Consider the following 13,759-nt stretch of genomic DNA (forward strand, 5'->3'; position numbering starts at 1 on the left):
GAGCTACCAAAACGCATCCTCAATCTTCCTGTCCCTATACGGGTTCAACGGGCCGTAGGAAGCCTCCGTGCTAGCAAGAGTGATTGCATGCGTGCACCAGGCATACAGATCGACCCTGTCGAGTTTCGCGAGCTCGTCAATCAACGGCGTAAGAAACTTCACCATGCGCTCGTTCATCCGATCGAGCGGCTTCCCCGTCAGGGTTGGGTGCATCGCGTGGTTGATGGCCTGGTTCACGCCGCCGCCGCCGGCTTTCTTCTCGCGGAGGAGTTCCAGACCGCGGCCTTTAATGCCGGCGGCGCGCTCGGCTGTGAAGGTGATGAAGGGGTCGAATGAGAGGGTCCCCTTGTTGCGCTGGACGGCCTGCAGCATGGTGGGGGAGTTGACGAGGTAGACTTTCGTGAGGAAGAGGTCGATGCAGAGGACTGGGAGGGATGGGTGTTGTTTACTGGTTGTTATCAGTATTCTAAAGCGGAATTTACTTGGGATAAGAGAACAAGGGCATACGCCAGGATGCTAAAGTATGCAGCGCCATGCTTCAACAGGCCGAGCAGGTGGCCGAAGACTGGGATGGAGGTCCCCACAACAGGCGGTTCGCGGGGATCGCGCCCATCGCGGCGACTGATGAGGTAGCCGAGGGCTGCGATTGCGCCGAGGGCGAGGACCTGGTAGGAAGATATCATGGCGCGGATTGAGAGAAAAGAAATGCAAAGGTTGTCGCAATTCAGCTGAAGAGAGGAACTTAAATAAGCGTTCGGCCCCCCATACGCAACACGCGACTTGGAGACTCCGCCACTGACAATTCACGCATTGGCCAATCAGGACTGCCGTATTGCAGCTGCCAAACTGTATCGTTTAGGGGCGGATTCTGGGCAGCTCAGCTGGTCCCTGTTTCATGTAAACTCATTTCTTGAGCGACAGGGGATACTTTACGGTACTACGGACTCAGTGAAGCTGGTGTGGATGGTTTGGTTTTCGTCACATTCATAGCTACCATATAATAACCAACTCATCAATAATGGCTAAATCAAGGGTATACATAATTAGGGCTAATATTGATATCTTTGTGTATGTAGGGGCGCACCGACCTGGCAGCCACGCTGAATCTTCGAGAGACTAAATGTATGCAGTATCATCACATAATCAATCAATCTTTGTCCTATTCCTATTAGGTCCTGCAGACCCTTACAAGATCACTACTAGACCGGACACCCCGCTCGACTCACTAGCTTTCCTGTTCTCTTCCATACCAAAGCCAGGATCATGTCAACGTCCAGATTATATATTTCTATCCTCCTCTCTTATAACCGGGCTTGCTACAGGACGTCTGAAAGCACAACTACTCTGCATTGCAACCTCCTGATCGCGAAAGAGGTAACTCATAGTTAACAAAAAGCTGGGGTATCCATAACAAACTAAAGCACCATCCCAACAACCAACCCCAAAACCAGCCACAACCCTAACCCCCCTCCAGCTCTCAATCCCACTCCCCCATTCTCTCCACCCTCACCCTCACCCTCATCCCCATCATCACTCCCACTGCCACCATCAGAACTTCCCCCCTCAGCCCACGGCGTCCCCACCGACCCATTACTTCCCGCCACCACCGCCCGATCAAACCCATTCTCCAAAACACCACACTCAACCCTCCCCCTCCCCTCTCTCTCCTCAATCCCATTCGTCACATTAATCGGCAGATCAAAGACAGTATAGTACTCCGTGTCATTTAGCCGGAAGGACTGGTGGATGGAGATGTTCCAGCTTCCTCTCCAGTTTCCATCCCCATCACCACCATCTTCATTATCATTAGAAGAGGAAGAAGAGGAGGAAGACCCCGAGCCCTCACCAACAAAACACCCCGGCCACAGCCAGTTTACATGTTTCACCGTCGAGGACGGTTCAAGGTCGAGGATTGGGCCGACATATGGGTATCCCTCGTCATTATTATCATCGTCCTCATCATCATCTGAAGAAGAATCGGGAATCGTCCCATTCGAAACCGTTAAATTCATTTCTAGCGCATCACTCGTCAGAAAGATCCTGAGGTCATGGAATCTCGTTGGGGCGTCGTTGTCTGGCGATAGCGACAATTGCCCGTTCCCGGAGACGTCGATGGAGATGTGCAATGTGTCTGTTTCCCAACAAGAGAGAGAAAAGAGGATATTAGTAAGTGGTTATGCGGACGGTTGATTCCAAGATCTGTGGGAAATATAGTATTCACGTACCTCCCCCTAACGGTGTGTAGGGCTGCGGGGCATTGATGATTGCGAGGCCCGGGGTGTGGAGTTGGCCGTTGATAAGGGTGAAGGATTGTGACATGGTGGTGGTTATTGTGGTCGGAAGGCTATCCCTAAGTATTCAATCAACGGGGGTAATAAGAATAGCTTCTTTAAGCGACCTTTGACGATATGACAGACAGTGGACATTGGAATCAGGGTTGGGGTCTTGCGATACTTAAGAATGGCATGCCAAGGGGGGTTTCATCTCCGGGGATCCGGGTAAATTGAGTGGGATTCATTTAGGGCTGAATTGCCGACTCCACTCTTTAATCTATTAAGATGAGGAGTTATCTCGCATATTCTGACTGGTTCGGAGATGCGTTATTTGGATAGACTGAGGTTGGCACGGCTTGGTCGCCGCGAGCTTCTCAACATGTACCTACTCTAGCTGTATCCAGCGTTGGGTTGACAAAGTCCCTGAAATACTCCGTATAGACCGTAACTCGGTATATCAGCTAAAAACCGGACAGATCCTCCCCGCCGCGCGATCCGCCAACCTGATCGGTATCAACACTTCATAAACGTGCCTCGCCCAACTACAAACCACCCCCCTCGTCTTACTCGGATCAACAATCTCCTCCACGCCAAACGCATTCGCCGTCCGAACCGGATTCATCAGTCGGCGGTACTCCTCCTCCAACTCCTTATACCTCTCCTCTTTCCCGCCGACCTTCTCCCTCTCCGCCTCTCTTAGTTCGTGGCGGTGACCGACTTCAATGCCGCCTTCGAGTGGGAGAGAGCCCCATTGCCCTGACGGCCACGCGATCTGCATGTGCGGGTCTCGGGCGCCGAGCATGACGCCGCCGGCGACGCCGAACGCGCGCCGCGTGATCACAGAGAAGATGGGTGTTGTGGTGCTGAAGTAAGCCTTTGCGAGCTCGATGCCGAAGCGCATGGTGGCGGTTTTTTCCGCCGTGGTGCCGATTGCGTAGCCGGCTGGTTGTTTCTTTAGTAACTGTTGACAAAGAGTTGAGGTAAACTTACGGACGTCAACGAATTGCAGGATTGGGAGGTTCATCACATCGCACAGCTTCAGCAGGCGAGCGAGCTTTTGGCTGCCTGCTGCATCGAGGGCGCCGCTGTTGACTTCACAGTTTAGCGAGATGATCCCGACTGGCCGGCCGCCTAGTCGCGCCAGACCGGAGATGGCCGTTCGGCCCCAGAGAGCGCCGATTTCGAAGAAGGAGTTTCGGTCGACGACGGTGTTGATGATGGTCCACGGGTTGTACATGCGTGTTTGCTTGCGGGGAATGATCCGTCGGAGAGACTCGTCTTCTCGATTCTCGGGATCGTCGCAGGGGATTATTGGGGGAGGGTTATATCGGCCGCAGTTTGGGAGGTAGCTGAGAACGGTGCGGAGCTGTTCGAAGCATTCGGCTTCGTTGGCGGCCATGTTGTCGATTGTGCCGTTTGTGCAGTGGATCATGGGGCCACCTAAGTCTTGAAAGCTAAGTCCTTCTTCGAAGGTGGCACCTTTAACGACCTCTGGGCCGGCGTTGAAGAGGGCGCCTACATCGGCTGCCATGACAGAGAAGTGACATGCAGTAACCCGTGCTGCCCCAAGACCAATCTGCTTGCGTTAGTCAACGCCAAGTTTAGAGTAGGTGCCCATACCGCAGGCCCAAGGATCGCACCCAGATTCGGAATCCCATCATTCAACTGCCGGATAACCTGATGAAACATGGGCACATACGGGAGATAACTCCACCCCTCTTTCCTGATAGTCGTGACACTCCCACCCCCAGAACTCCCATCCACGAGCTTGACCACAGGAATCTTCAGTGCAAGCGCCAGTTTCTCTAGATAGTTTGTCTTCCCCGCCGACGCTCCATCCGCATGCCCACTGCGGATTGAGAAATCATCAGCAGTTAGTAAAACCTTCCTCCCACGTACCTTTCCAAAACCTTGAACGTTATTGCTCGGGATGAACGTGACGGGCGTCTCGCGCATCGGGCCTGTCTTCTTCCATTCTACTGTTCCGGATAACGAGCCAATTTCTTCGAAACTATTTTCGTCGAGGAGTTGGTCAAGACGCTCGCGGACCCATAACTTTCCTGCTTGTTTCTGGCGCACGTAGCCGCGGCGTGATGGGTCTGGGGTTGCTGCAATATTGCGGAGGGTGCGGATTTGGTCGCGGACGTCAGAGTAGTCTGCGGGGAGGTTTAAATGTGATGAGACTTGGCGGAGTCGTTTTGATGCGGACGATGATTTGGCATCATTCTCATCTGCCATATTGAAGTTTAGACAGTGTTGATTGGAACTTGTTCAAAGTGGTAGATGTTGTAGTCGTGCAGCTCCCCTCATGAGGGGTAGAAACCGGCCGAGGACCGAGGTGAAGATGGACACGAACTTCAAGAACTCGACAGCCATACTGAACATCGACCGCATACCAACCGCAAACATGTCTGCGCGTCAAATCCAGCGACTTCTGATTGCGAATAGGTATGATCTAAACCCATCATTGGTTGCGTCACTAACAAGGTAGAGGTGAAATTGCCGTTCGGATTCTCCAAGCTACAAGAGAGTCCTGTCCATCAATCGAAACATTCGCGCTATATACGGATGACGACCGTTCGCATTGTGACATTGGGCGACCAGACCACGCTCTGCAAATAAGCCCGGATGGTTACCTGGACATCGATCTTCTCATTAGCTTAGTCAAGCAGCATGGCATTGACGCCATCCATCCCGGTTATGGCTTCCTCAGTGAAAGTGCCGATTTCTCTAGGCAGATGCAAGATGTTGGAGTCATGGTTATAGGGCCTGGCTGGGAAATTTTAGAGCGCACTGGGGACAAACTCAAAGCAAAGCAGCTGGCGATAGAGAACGATGTCCCAGTGCTACCGACCCTGGAGTTCAACCTGGGAGTACTAGGCGCTCCACGTTCTGCAGCAGATCTAGGTCGGATCAAAGCATTCGCACAGAAAGTCGGGTATCCAGTCATGATCAAGGCCGTTGATGGCGGTGGTGGACGCGGCATTCGGCTTGTTCGCTGCGACGATGAATTAGATGGTGCGGTCCGAGCATCTACAGCTGAATCGCCATCACAGACAATATTCGTCGAGAAAGCGGCAGTAGAGGGATTTCACCACATCGAGATCCAGATCATAGGTGACGGCAACGAGGTTCAACATCTGTGGGAGCGCGACTGCAGCGTTCAGAGACGCTTCCAGAAGGTTGTCGAAATTGCGCCATCGATCATTCGATCCCAGAATCAAAAGCTGATAGCCAGAGTAGCCGATGCAGCGGTGCGCATGATGAAGGCTATTCGGTATCGATCTCTTGGGACCGTGGAGTTTCTGGTCCACGAACAGCTCGGCGAATTTTACTTTCTAGAGATTAATCCGCGAATTCAGGTCGAACATACTATCACGGAGGCCATCACCGGGGTTGATCTTGTGCAAGCCCAGCTCCTCATAGCTCAAGGGCAGTCTTTAGGCCAGCTCGGTCTTGACACCTGCCCAGAAGCCCGCGGATACTCCATCCAGCTTCGTCTCTGCTCAGAAGATCCACGCGTCAACTTCTCATTGAGTGTGGGCAAAGTGACAGAGTTCAACGTGCCAACAGGCAACGGAGTCAGAATTGACAGCCATGTCGATATGGCCGGCGCCAGTCCGGTCGTGGTGGGCGCACAGTTTGATAATCTGCTTGCCAAGATCATTGTCACCAGCTCATTAAGTTGGCAGGTAACAGTCCTCAAAGCTCGAAGAGTGTTGGCAGACACTCGAATCTCAGGCGTCAAGACCAATATTAATCTGCTGCGAGGAATTATCGCCCAGGACCACTTTCTCGACGGAAACATCGATACACAATGGCTCGAAAGGAATCTTGACAAGGCAATCCAGCAGGGAGACAGTATGTCACAGCCACTTCAGGCAGTACAACTAGGTCGTTCATCCAACGCCGCGGTCTTGCCCCAGTCTAACATTCTCTTCCGACCCGGTGATTCGTGGTCCGTCACTCTCGAGACTTTGAGCGAGCAGTCGCAGCCACAAAAGCACCACCTTCAACTCAAACGCGTTCTACAAAATGACTTTCCGGCATCCATTTCAGCAGAAGTCGAGTACACCACGGCTTTGTCTGCCGCAGCATATCGACTGAAGCTAGAAACAACGAATACAACTGCATCGGCATTGGTTTCTTCGCAGCGCCGTGGAGATCCCCGCAATCCGCGGCATATCGTGCTACCATTGTCAGGCAAGCTTGTCGAGATTTTGGTTTCACCAGGAGAGGTAGTGGAAGAAAATCAGGTGGTCGCTTTTGTGAAGCAGATGAAGATGGAATTGGAGGTTAGAAGCCCGCGGGCAGGTCGGGCACAGTGGGTGTACGAGATGGAGGAGGAAGAGGAAGACGTTGCTGAAGGCATCCTTCTGGTTGAGCTAGAGGAGGAATTGCGAGGGAAGCTGTAGAACATCGAATCCTACCTAGCTAGAAAGATAGAAACATGTGAGATAAGATCTCTGTTATCGATAAGCGATAAGATACGAGCAGTCACTGGACCACAACGTCATCACCACCACAGCGTCAACTCGCGATGCCAACTCACACATCATTCTACCTACCTGGGTAGATACCACGAGCTTTCCAACTACTACTACTGCCGTAATGGACGCTATACAGTTATACTTTCTCACCTACAATTGCGGCCTCGCTCTAATCGATGTCGAGCACTTTGCACACTACTTCTGCGACGCCCTCCCCTTCACCGTCTCCCCCTCACCTCCTGAACTAATCGTCCTCAGTCTCCAGGAGATCGCACCGATACCCTACGCATTCCTCGGCGGCTCATTCCTGACGCCGTACTTTACCGCATTTACCCGAGCGGTCGATATCGCTACGACGCAGCGCTTGAACGCGCAATATGTCAACATCGTCACAGAGCACAGCGGTATGACCGCCATGATGGTTTTTGCGCGATCAGACGTCGCCGACCACTTCTCTCCTCCAGATATTGCGACTGTTGGATTTGGACCGCAGGAGATAGGCAATAAGGGCGCTGTTGGAGCACGGCTGTCTTATAACCCACCCAAAGAGCCGCAAGCTGGTGTTGACCTAACCCTCGTCGCAGCCCACCTTCTACCGATGGAAGATGCTGTCGAAGGAAGAAACAAGAACTGGCGCAGCATCGTGGAGGGTCTGGTTTTCAGTACGGGAGAGTCTACAGCATCAGCGACCTCTGATAGGGATGAGAATGGAGAAGAGTCGGAGTCTGCAGCGCTGCTCCCTGGGTCTGTATCTGCAAAGAGCAAGTATCCTGGCATCTTTGCGCCATCGAATTACCTCTTCCTCGGAGGCGATCTCAACTATCGTACGTCCGACAGGTTTCCCACCAAGGACGATTTTCTGCGATACCCTAGAGCAGACGCAGAGCCAGGCGACCCGCTGCACTTTTCTGAACTCCTCAAACACGACCAGCTCAAGCGAGAAATGGAACAATCCAACTGCTTCCACGGTCTAACAGAAGCACCAATTACCTTCCCGCCAACATATAAATACCACGCCAAAGCGCAAGCCGCAGCAAAAGACCGGGGTGTACCAGACAGAGTCCCAGAATGGATCTGGTCAACGCACCGCTGGCCGAGCTGGTGCGACCGCATCCTCTTCCTCAACAAACCACCAGGACTAGGCGATGAGGCAAAAGTCAAAGTACTCCACTACGGTGCTCTCCCCGTGTCCCCAACATCCGACCACCGCCCCGTCGCCCTCACAGTTTCCATCCCCGTCACCCAGCGCAGAATACCAAGCGAATCCGACACAATAGCCCCCTTCCCAATCGATCCCAACTGGGAAAGCCGACGCGCCGCAGCACGTCGGAAGGAGTATATCGCCGGGTGCATTGCGTACCTTGGGATGACGTGGGAGGGTAACGGGTTGGCGTTGGGCACGACTTTTGCGATCCTCGGTGCCTGGTTTGTCGTACGATCGCTGTTCAGTTCTTGATTCCGGTCAGTCTCGCACCGGTCGAGTCACACAACGACCAGGGTTTCGAAGCGTACTCTGTGACAGGCAGTGCAGTTTTGCCTTGACAGTAACCCGAGATACGAGAGAGCAACAACCCTACCCGACGCCCAATCTAGACCACGGCCCCTTGACAGTCGATCATGTCCAGACCCAATTGTGAGATCGAAGGGGCGCAGCATAACAACGGCCTCGCCCTAACGTCACCTCCTTCCCACTTGACGTTGCAGGACAATTCACAACAACCTTCCTACTAGGTAGAGAGAAACCCTGCTTACACTCTACACGCTATACCACGTATTTCGCAGCCATATACCTACCCCCTACACATGGACATATAACCACCCTGTCCCCGAGAAATCGAGTCAAGACAACGATATTGGACACCACACCCCTCTCATATTATCTCATATCTGCTCGCGATATAATATACCAATATAGCCCGCAAGCCTTGCCTCAAAAGTTACATGTCCCTAACGACCTCTCTAACCACAAAAAGCAACCCCAAGCGTAGCCCCGCCGCAGCAAATTAAAGGGCCAAAACACCAGATCTCTATCCACTTCTTCGCCCGTAAGCGCGAGCCCAGACCTGTTGAGATCGACTTGATTCGAGCCGCATGCAAGCCATTTAGACATGGTTCTAGCCCCCACGACCCACGTACGCACCCTGCCCTACCCACTTGATTTACGTAGTAGGGCCGCGGCTTCGTATATTTTTACCACGCAGTAGATAGACTGCCTTGGTTCGTGGAGAAGTAAAGAGTATGGTAGTCGAACGATAGATGAGAGGAGCTGAACGGGGAAAGTAGGTACGATAAGCAACGCGCCGCTACTCGCTCTGTAGCACAGTAGCCTGGGTGACGGGTCAAGGGGTCAATGGGCGAAGTAAGTCGGCCAGCGCCTGTGGAGGTACGAACCTAAGTCACAGCCATATAACTTAGCTACAAGGAGGCGCAATGCCTGGTACTCATTTCGGCTGGATTGGTTTGATTTATCATTTCTCTCCGGGCAGCGAGGGAGAGTTGTCTGGCAGTTTGGTCCTACAGCCTGCTTGGACGGTGAATTGATAGGTGAGGCCTGGTAAGGTTATCGGGTCGGGTGGATGATAACTATGATATGATTGGATATGAGCTCACTCAGAGCATTGGGCTCGGGCTTGCCTCCAATCCATTGGAGAGTCCCATGAAACCGGACGGAGAACAAAGAAATCACGAGAAACATGTCGCGTTTACCGAATAGAGTATCCCGTATATACTGGACAGCTGACCTGACCTACCTCGACCGACTCGCAGTGGACAAAAATCGGACTTCTGAGAGATAAAGAACAGCCCTGCGGGGTACTTCTTTTCACCCATGCCCGAACGTCGGGCAGAGGAACAGACAAAAGGACAGAGGTTGAAAGGAGCCAGTAAATGTTAATTGGTTAGTGCACTCGTTTTTGCGACCACAGCTGCCGGCATAAAGCGACTTCAGCCGCACCTAAAGCGAACCGCGGACAGGCAATGCTAGTAGAGGGGTAACAAAGAAACAAACTCGGAGAATTTGAGCCGAGGGTATAGTCTGAAAATCTGCCGGGTAGCAAAGTTGTTCTCTACCGCTCATCGAGTGGCGAGGTTGAAGTTCGGCTCGACTGAAAGACGGATGAGGGGTGTTGGTTCTTTGTTTGCTATCTTGAAATTCGGATTGGTCGCATCGTGGGATCTATGGAGGAATTTGGAGACGTTGCGGAAGGAACAAGGAAGAGTCTTGTGGGCATCACGACTTTGGTCGAATCGGGGACTTCTCGGCCTTAGGGGTTGGATACTCTCTTCCAAATACTGTTGCCTTCCAAGATCGTTTAGGAAATTCCGGCAATCGGATGCAGGCGGGTTGTATGCCTCAGCGGATGCGACTGATTGCTTTCGCGAGAGGGGTAACCTGGCATCCTCCCCAAGACGTATGGATTCTTGTGAGCAGTTGGCAGTTGGCAGGAACTGCTCTCCTTCCTTGGCGTGGGCTCATACAGACGAGATGTTTTCTGGCCCCCAGTCACCTGTGGCATTGCCGCTGCGGACGCCTACGTGGCTGCAATGAACGGATCCTTTGAAAGCACAATGCTATGGTAAGATCGGCAATGGAATGCACGTAAGCCTGGGTAAATGTTGGGCACGCGCATCATGTTGATTTTGGACTCCAGCTGCTAAAAATCTAGGGGCGGGACGGAGATTTCAGGAGCGTGCCACGCAGGCTATAACATCTCTTGTTTATGACAAGATGAATAGCAGCCATTGACATGTCTTGGTGCTTGCTCACCCCGTGGGGAGCCAAGCAATCGGCGCACGAGATCAATGTGTCGGAAATTCCTCGGATACTGGTGACTCAGTCAGATCTTAAGAAGACTCAACTATCGAAACGGTCTCCAGCCGCCACGGCCGATCACCGACTCTAGACTGTTCCAGGCCCAGATCGTGCACGATGAGGCGAGGTCGGGGTCGCAGCCCGAAGTGTCAAACCGAAGCAGTTTGAGGGCAAAATCTGATATGCGTTCTATATCCACCTTTGAATCGCGATTCAGTGGAGCGGTGGGTTGGTTAGGGCTGTACTTGCCTCCTGCAATAACATAACTCGTCGCGATTTGCTTCCTTATAGGTCCAGGTCACATCTCAAACGGTGACCTTCTCGATGCGCGACATAAAGTTGCTGGTCGATCGGAAACAGTGATCCATCGGGCCATGAAGGGCTATTTTTGCATAGCGGCTAGGTTGTCTGATGCATTAAACAGGCTGTGCTCTCGTATTACTTGCAGAACGGGACAAGGCGCCAGGGTGGCCGTGAGCCTTGAGCCCCGGGGAGGAGATCCTAACAGGGCAGCCAACGTCTCCACTGACGGCACCGCGCTGCATCCCGAAACGAGGGAGAAGGGCTAGGTTTGCGTAAAACTCTATGTCATCGACGGAGAGTTTTCAGACAGTATACATCACAGAGTCTGGACTCTGACAAGTCGACGGCTGGAACGTCAGCGACGTATGGTCGTATGGCGGTTCTAGGCGATTGTTTAGCGAAAACCTGCTCTTCTCAGAAGCACCCCGGCTGCCAGAGAGAAACGGGATGTAAGATGACGGAGGAGGCACTGCTGGTGATGGGCTGCTTACCAGGACAGGCCACCAACCTTAGTTCGACCTCGTCTAGGCCATGGTCTAGCCACGTATATCCATTATTCCGGTCTTGTCATCGGGAAACTCGGAAGCGCAACGGCCATACAGGCAGCGTTATCTGATGGAAATGCCGACGATTGGGCTGCGGTGGGAGAAAACAAGAAATCCAGTAACAATGCAGAGTAGCGATGAGGGAGGAAATGGACATGGGCACCTAGGTGGGTGTGTGATGGTGTGTCCAGCACATGATCTCATCAAGTGACCGCAACAGAATTCCGGATTTTCCCTTCCCCTCTTCTGTCATTTGCAAGCCCCAAAGCCCCTCTCGCAACATCAACGTCAACTGCTGTCACTGGAGTGATTGGAAGGATCACATCCAGTCAGCAGGGATTGCCATGCACATTGACGGGCGTCCCGGCGCTTGAAGCTTGGACGATCGCGATCAGCATGGCTTGTACTCTGTAAACTCCTCACCACTCGTCCATCGTGTCCTCTTCTCCGACACCTACAGTCGGACTACCTTCCGCTCCGTATTACGATTACACAGCCTCCAGTTGATTATTGGTTCTGAGAGACAACTTCGTTGTTCTTGACTCCTTGTGCTGGTGTAAAGGGGGGCCATCTCAGGCTGCTCGGGCGGCCGACGCGGCTGTTTTGACGGTCTACCTCCTGAAGGCCCTCTAAAATTCGCTATTCAGATAGCGGGCTGCGGAACCACTTTAGCTGCCAGCTAGCACTGAGCAGGGATGGTTTCATCATGGAAACAACTCGAAAAGGAAAATGGAGAGACTGAGAAGCGCGCTGCGTGCGAGACATGAACCACCACGTCCACAAATCAAATCACCTGACTCAATCGATGTGAGATGATCGGCAGCTGTCAGCACTCAGGGGATGAAAGAAGCATGCCCATGCAGGCCACATCACATCGACGGCTGTTTGCATGTCACAAGACAAAAGGCAACCTATCCATCACAAAGCGAACGCAATCTTTGAATTCCACTGGTCGCGTCTTCCGCGTCTGCCGGCAACCGAAATTTTCTGGGCCCCTGAGGTGAGAGTTGTTCAATCGGTCTGACCAGAGAACCAGCCCTGGAGCAATAATGGGGCTGGGCTGTCTCGCCTAGGCAACGTTCCAGAAACCTCGGATGGAGCCCTGGTGTGACCGTCAAGGAACACTGGAACCCAAGATCCAGACGCCAACGGCACGGTGGCCCATCAATCCGAAACTTCGGTGGCTATGGACTCTGGAGCCGTCAGGACTCCCATCTCCCAAGATGACCAACATCGCAATGGCCGTCCAATGCTGTCCAGACTTCAAGCGATGGGATGATACTCTCTGATTCTCCGACACGGCTCAAGCTCCCTGCAATCAAGCCTGAAGTGCCCACCCATGGCTGCGAGTCATCTTTCAGACGATCACGCCGTTGTCTCCGATCAATCTCGGGAGCCGATCGCCATTCTTTATCGTTGAGCCCTCCTGGCTTTAAGTAAGAAACGGATAGAGCTGATGGTCCGGGGGGTCCCGAAAATCTGGACCAGGGCACAAACCCGCGTCTTGGAAGAGTGGGCTGGCTCGATGAATGTTTTGAATCTCAGGAATAAACTCTGTTGGTAAATAATAGTCTAGTAATACGATTACGGAGTACCAATATGGCTATAAGCAGCGCCAGAACCAGAGTCTGTTGGCATTGGGAGCACAGAGACTGGCCTGACAGTTGACCCCATCAGTCTTTCTGCCCGGATGACGGCGGCCTTGCATTTTTAATTTTATACTGATCAATTTAATATTCCCGAATAAAATTTCATCAGAAAGCTCCTATATTATGCATAAAGGAGTAATAATAAGAGCATTAATTTTTTTTTATTTTATTTTTTTGCCACAGAATAGTTTAATTCCTAGCTAGACCTCCTAGCATGGCCCCGTCGGTGGCCGCGGGCGACTCTATTCGCTCTGCTATACGATTCCACTCCTGTTTCTTCGTGTCAACTGAAACACTCGACAAGGTCGCTTCCTCTGGAAATTGCTCTCTCCTGCGAAGCGAGATCAGATACTTAAAGTCTGCAAGAAACTCTGATTGTGTCGTGGTTGAGGATCTAACATTATTTATCATTATTTCAGGTGATTGCTGGTCATTACCTTGCTCTATCTACATATCCTTCTGTACAGATTATTATTGTTGTCTTCTTCTTCTTCTCTTAAGCACCGCCCCTATTTTTCGGCAGGCCCAGTGGCGCAGCCCAACCGTGCACACTAAAAGCATTAGGCTGCGATCCTTTTTTGCACTCTGCTCCCTTGAACAGAACGGCGCTCCGATCTTGACGTAATTGTCGTGTGGCTTGCCGTGGGATTGGTCTGACGCCTTTTCGACCCTTCTTCCATTCTTCCTT

The 13,759-nt window shown here is 52.3% G+C and overlaps 5 protein-coding genes across 5 annotated transcripts; 2 read left to right on the forward strand and 3 right to left on the reverse strand.

Annotated features, from left to right (window-relative positions):
- Positions 1-13: 13 nt before the first annotated feature.
- Positions 14-683, reverse strand: BJY04DRAFT_215520 (uncharacterized protein; the record flags this gene model as incomplete). Its single annotated transcript, XM_073715496.1, has 2 exons — positions 14-448; positions 508-683. Coding segments are annotated over 2 exons (611 nt in total), but the record flags the coding sequence as incomplete, so codon positions are not given.
- A 732-nt stretch (positions 684-1,415) lies between these two features.
- On the reverse strand, positions 1,416-2,319 carry BJY04DRAFT_215521 (uncharacterized protein; the record flags this gene model as incomplete). The annotated part of the gene is made up of 2 exons (XM_073715497.1): positions 1,416-2,131; positions 2,226-2,319. The coding sequence occupies 2 exons, from the start codon at positions 2,317-2,319 to the stop codon at positions 1,416-1,418; spliced, it is 810 nt and encodes a 269-aa protein (XP_073573899.1).
- A 411-nt stretch (positions 2,320-2,730) lies between these two features.
- On the reverse strand, positions 2,731-4,511 carry BJY04DRAFT_205978 (carboxyl transferase; the record flags this gene model as incomplete). The annotated part of the gene is made up of 3 exons (XM_073713655.1): positions 2,731-3,215; positions 3,264-3,849; positions 3,894-4,511. 3 exons carry the CDS (start codon positions 4,509-4,511, stop codon positions 2,731-2,733), a joined length of 1,689 nt encoding a protein of 562 aa, XP_073573900.1.
- A 169-nt stretch (positions 4,512-4,680) lies between these two features.
- BJY04DRAFT_205979 (putative pyruvate carboxylase) lies at positions 4,681-6,688 on the forward strand (the record flags this gene model as incomplete). Its single annotated transcript, XM_073713656.1, has 2 exons — positions 4,681-4,721; positions 4,765-6,688. The coding sequence occupies 2 exons, from the start codon at positions 4,681-4,683 to the stop codon at positions 6,686-6,688; spliced, it is 1,965 nt and encodes a 654-aa protein (XP_073573901.1).
- Positions 6,689-6,786: 98 nt separating this feature from the next.
- BJY04DRAFT_13699 (putative inositol 5-phosphatase) lies at positions 6,787-8,232 on the forward strand. Its single transcript, XM_073708609.1, has one exon. It carries the CDS (start codon positions 6,885-6,887, stop codon positions 8,217-8,219), a length of 1,335 nt encoding a protein of 444 aa, XP_073573902.1. The 5' UTR covers positions 6,787-6,884; the 3' UTR covers positions 8,220-8,232.
- Positions 8,233-13,759: the final 5,527 nt, after the last annotated feature.

Source organism: Aspergillus karnatakaensis (genome assembly GCF_047715665.1).
Source record: "Aspergillus karnatakaensis strain CBS 102800 unplaced genomic scaffold BJY04scaffold_11, whole genome shotgun sequence".
In the NCBI taxonomy this organism is placed as follows: domain Eukaryota; kingdom Fungi; phylum Ascomycota; class Eurotiomycetes; order Eurotiales; family Aspergillaceae; genus Aspergillus; species Aspergillus karnatakaensis.

What these genes read in the sequence shown, in the direction of transcription:
- BJY04DRAFT_13699 (XM_073708609.1), top strand. Translation starts at nt 6,885, where the DNA reads ATGGACGCTATACAGTTATACTTTCTCACCTACAATTGCGGCCTCGCT.